General features: G+C 41.2%; 1 protein-coding gene across 1 annotated transcript; it reads left to right on the forward strand.

The window, feature by feature from the left end:
• The first annotated feature begins 206 nt into the window (after positions 1 to 206).
• On the forward strand, positions 207 to 4,481 carry LOC123087590 (phenylacetaldehyde reductase). The gene is made up of 5 exons (XM_044509633.1): positions 207 to 495; positions 1,288 to 1,457; positions 1,643 to 1,831; positions 2,733 to 2,895; positions 4,103 to 4,481. Exons 1-5 carry the CDS (start codon positions 222 to 224, stop codon positions 4,114 to 4,116), a joined length of 810 nt encoding a protein of 269 aa, XP_044365568.1. The 5' UTR covers positions 207 to 221; the 3' UTR covers positions 4,117 to 4,481.
• Positions 4,482 to 4,710: the final 229 nt, after the last annotated feature.

Here is a 4,710-nt window from a genome sequence, read left to right on the forward strand (position 1 = left end):
AACACAATTGTCATCGTCTGTCATGTCAAGGCCCAAGAATACCACTTGGAAGGGCCCTGCATTACGGAACGGGTCTAATTAGACACGTGGCCGTGTACGTGTACGGTGACGACTGTAGACGCGTGGCATGGCCGTGTACGTGTACGGTGACGACTGTAGACGCGTGGCATGGCCGTGTACGTGTACGGTGACGACTTGGCCGACACGGTGGCGCCCCACCCATGAGGACGCTGACACTAGTTTATCTCTCTCCCCTTCCCCTTTCCCTGTCTGCGCTCCACTCCACAGTCCAACTACCCATCCTCTCCTCCCGAGTCCCGAGTCTGCAGCCAAAGCAGAGCACCACCCAGCCGCCGCCGGAAGAGCACGAGGAGATGGGCTCCGGGACGGGGAAGGTGGTGTGCGTCACCGGCGGCTCGGGCTACATCGCCTCCTGGCTCGTCAAGTTCCTCCTCCAGCGCGGCTACACCGTCCGCGCCACCGTCAGGGACACCGGTCAGTACTCAGGACCCCACCCAACCCCCTTCCTTCCCTTTCGCTCTCCCGGACTGCTCTAGGTGGTGGATCCATGGTTATCGGCTGGTTATTGGTCTCCGCCGCGGCGAGGGATTCATGGATTCAGTGGGCGAGGGACTAGGTTTTGTTCAGGCTGTGAAATTGGAACTGATAGTACAAGGAAGAAGAAGAAGAAGAAGCTGACTGAATTTGTTAGCATGAGTGAGTGGCATGAACTCAACGCCATCTCCGTACTAGTATTATTGTAAATCTTAAGTCTACAATAGTCAAGGGGCAGCCATTCTGACCTGTGAATTTAAAAATACACAACTGATTTTCCATAACACTGTTGCTGGCGTGTTTTGCTGCGACAGTCAATTATTTTCGTTATAAATCTTTTAGATTGTTGGAGTTCAAAATTAACATAAATTCCCTTGTATTCTACCGAGTTAGTTACCAATAGCATACTGTGATTGCTAGTGTTGGGGACTCCCTTGACATAATTCTGGCTCTGGCTCTGTCTCTGTCTCTGTTCACTCACTCCCTACTACTACAGCTATATATCCAAGTCTAAATACAGAGTCAAGTGGCAGCCATTCTCACTTCTGAATTAAAGACTACACAAGTGAGTTCTCATAATAGTGTGGCTGTGACAGTCTATTTTTTCATTATAAATCTATTAGATTAGATTGTTGGAGTTCAAAATCAGCATAAATTGGCACTAGGTATGTTTTCTTTTTAATAAAACATCGCATGCCCAGTGCTAACTGAACTGACCGTTCCTTCTTTCAGCCGACCCCAAGAAAACATTGCACCTGCAGGCCCTGGATGGAGCCAAGGACAGGCTGCACTTGTTCAAAGCAAGCTTGTTGGAAGAAGGCTCTTTCGATGCTGCCGTTGCCGGCTGCGATTGTGTCTTCCACACGGCTTCTCCCTTTTATCACAATGTCAAGGATCCCAAGGTTAGTATCTACTATATCATGACCATCTTGTGCAAAGTTACAGACAGCATTTGCTTGTTCCTTATGCATGTGCACGGGCTAATGTTTTCAACAGCTAAAACTGTTTATGATGTTCAGTTAGTAAATACAACAGCTTCACCGGACGTTTGTTCTGTGTACTTATGTGTGTCTTTACTGTCTTGCAGGCTGAGTTACTTGACCCAGCTGTCGATGGAACGCTCAATGTTCTCCGTTCCTGCAAGAAAGCCTCTATCAAGAGAGTGATCGTAACCTCATCCATGGCTGCTGTTGCCTACAATGGGAAGCCAAGGACTCCTGATGTAGTGGTTGACGAGACATGGTTTTCAAGTGCAGAAGTCTGCGAAAAGAATAAGGTAATATGCCTTTCTGTGCTCATAGACCTCTGCTTGTTTTTCACATATGGAGTGGCAATCACGTTAATAAAATATACTATCTGGCTTTGATTGCTCTATATGTCTTTCACTCCGTCTGCACTGAAATGCCCTTATTTTGTCTACTTGATGACTTTCATACCAATTCTGCAAATGCATTGTGCGTATGCACCTCTACTGAAATAGAATCTTCTTAGGATAAGAGGGTGATACCATTTTTATTGAAGACCTTAGTTTTGTGTTTTCACACAAGGATGTAGGTTGAGTACAATGAGACACAATCAATAATCCACAACAAGAAGTTTAAGAATAGGAAAGTAACTGTCAATTGATCTTATTCCATCTTTATTTGTGTCATACTATACTATGCTTGGTTAGTGTTCAGGGATTTTTTTTATACCTGGTTAACTCAGCACTAATGCCAGTATGTTATAGATGGTCAGTCTCTGTCTACTGTTACTAAGCAATTGCATAACAACTCTGCATCTACACACTGGTTAGTCAAGATTATGCTGAATACTGCCTCATAGATGTTGAAGCGACATACAATGCCATATAACTGACATCTGCACTTGTAATCATAAGTACATCACTATTATTACTGTATAACTGGCGCATGCACTTGCCATTATAAGTACATCGTTCTTCAGTGGGGATATGCATTTGGTTCCTCATACTGACTATAAGCTGCCATAATTTCTGCTTTAACAGGGTTCTTTTGATATTTGTTTGCTAACTTGAAAATTACATTGCTTCATTTAATTTTGTATACAAATCTCAAAACTTTACTTCCACATCCTTTTGTATTTCAATTTTAAATCCATGGTTGACTGTACGTCATTTATGTTCTCATCTTGTTATCCTGAATGTTCGTCTGCTTCAGCAATGGTATGTGCTATCCAAGACCCTTGCCGAGGAGGCTGCATGGAAGTACGCAAATGATAATGGATTAGAAATAATTACAATAAACCCAACAATGGTCATCGGTCCCCTGTTGCAGCCTACACTGAATACTAGCACAGAAGCAATATTGAAGTTTATAAATGGTATGTCCGTATGTGCCTTGATAATTAACTTTCTATAGGTTAACTCTATGCATGTAAAGTAGAGCTCTGTTTTGCCCTATACCCATTTTGCATTTCTCATTTGTTCGAGAGAATACCCAAGCTCGAGATATTCCAATTTCTATTAGCCATTAGCACAATTTCTGCAAACAAACTCAAGATATTTCAAGCGATGTTGAATTATGTTTCTTTCATTTCCTTGTGTGTGTGTGTGTGTGTGTGTTTGGCACTGGCAAAAGCAATGTGAGATATTGCCATATTGGAATGATTTTACTCTTCATTGTTTGTCTAGCTAATAGGTACATGTACAGTGAATGTTATGAATCTTTTGAGAAATATCAAGAGGACTCTGTTCAATTGGACATTTGATTAGTTTACAATGGGGGGTCTGCCTATGGTACCTTTGTGTTTCTCTCTGGCTTTGCATTCATTTATTTGGATACTTGGAGCTTCAGAGTCATGAATATATTCTCATCTGGCATAGAGGATGTTTAATGACCAATGGAAAACATGAACTGAATTGTTACTTGTCTAATTTGGGTTGGCTTTTCATGAATTTAAAAATGCTCATGAATTTGAATAATATTCATGAATGTGAAAATGTCCCCGGAAACAAATATTGTTCTAGAATTTGAAAATATATTCATGATTTAAAAAATTGTTCATGGATTCAAATGTCCATGGATTCAAAAGATATACGTGAAATTTGACATTATTCCGAATTTGAAATTATATTTATGAATTTATAAATCTTGGTGAATTTTTAAAAATATTCATGAATTTAAAAATATTCAATTTTTTTGGAAAGCTTCCACAAATTTGGAAAATGTTCATGAATTAAAAAAAAAATCACAGAGAAAAGTGTAAGAAATTAAAGTCCAAATGTCGGCTTCTCCTGCTCCCACTAATGGGATGACGTAGTGGACACATGCTATAGGCCATCGCAAGGAGAGATGTAACAATTGTATATCTCTCAGTGCGATCTGCGATGGCCTAGCCTGGTGGCTGGTGCGTACTTCTAAACCTGTAGCAATCTGAGTGTGCGTTGTGGACGAAAGGCATGAATCGACTTATCTAGTACAACTTCAGCATGAATCCATCTTGATTTTTTTGTTGATATTCATTTTTGCATATTTGTTCACCCCATTTCTTGAGCTGACGACATATTATGGTTTCTTTGTCTATCCAGGTTCGCAAGCATGAAAAGTTGAAAACCAAAAAACTAGAAGTGACAATGGTGTGTGCAGTGCCCTAACAAGATGAAAGTTTTTAGTTGGCGAATCGCCCACACTGTTGTTTACCCACTGGCGCTGAAGCTGCAGTGAAGATCAACTCCCACTGATTATGTGTCGAAAAATGTCTTACATTATGGGACGGAGGGAGTACTTTTATGCTCGTATTGTCAGTTTGCTAAGGAAATTTGAGAATGTGTTAAATCAGAATTCAGCATCAGCCTGAACCTTTTTTCAGAATAAAACAGTGGCTGCTACAATGGCCATGATGTGTATGTATGTATTCCTGGAAAATGAAGCATATGAAACTGATACATAACCATACAAGAAGCACCATCTAGCACTCTCAAAGTTTCCAACACTTGTCTCCTCACAATATACACAATTCCACCCCGGTGTTGTTAAAGTTCTTCTCTTCTCTGGCCGTTGCCAGGATCCAATCTCTCCCTGTTGCCTCGTACTTAACCCATGTTGCCTCCTAGTACTTTACATGTACTATTTCGGTTCGCAAGGATAATTTTAAGATTTATCTGCCATCGTTATGTCTTGGCCTAAAGGAAAAGCA

The sequence above is a fragment of the Triticum aestivum genome, chromosome 4A, assembly GCF_018294505.1.
Source record: "Triticum aestivum cultivar Chinese Spring chromosome 4A, IWGSC CS RefSeq v2.1, whole genome shotgun sequence".
Lineage (NCBI taxonomy): Eukaryota > Viridiplantae > Streptophyta > Magnoliopsida > Poales > Poaceae > Triticum > Triticum aestivum.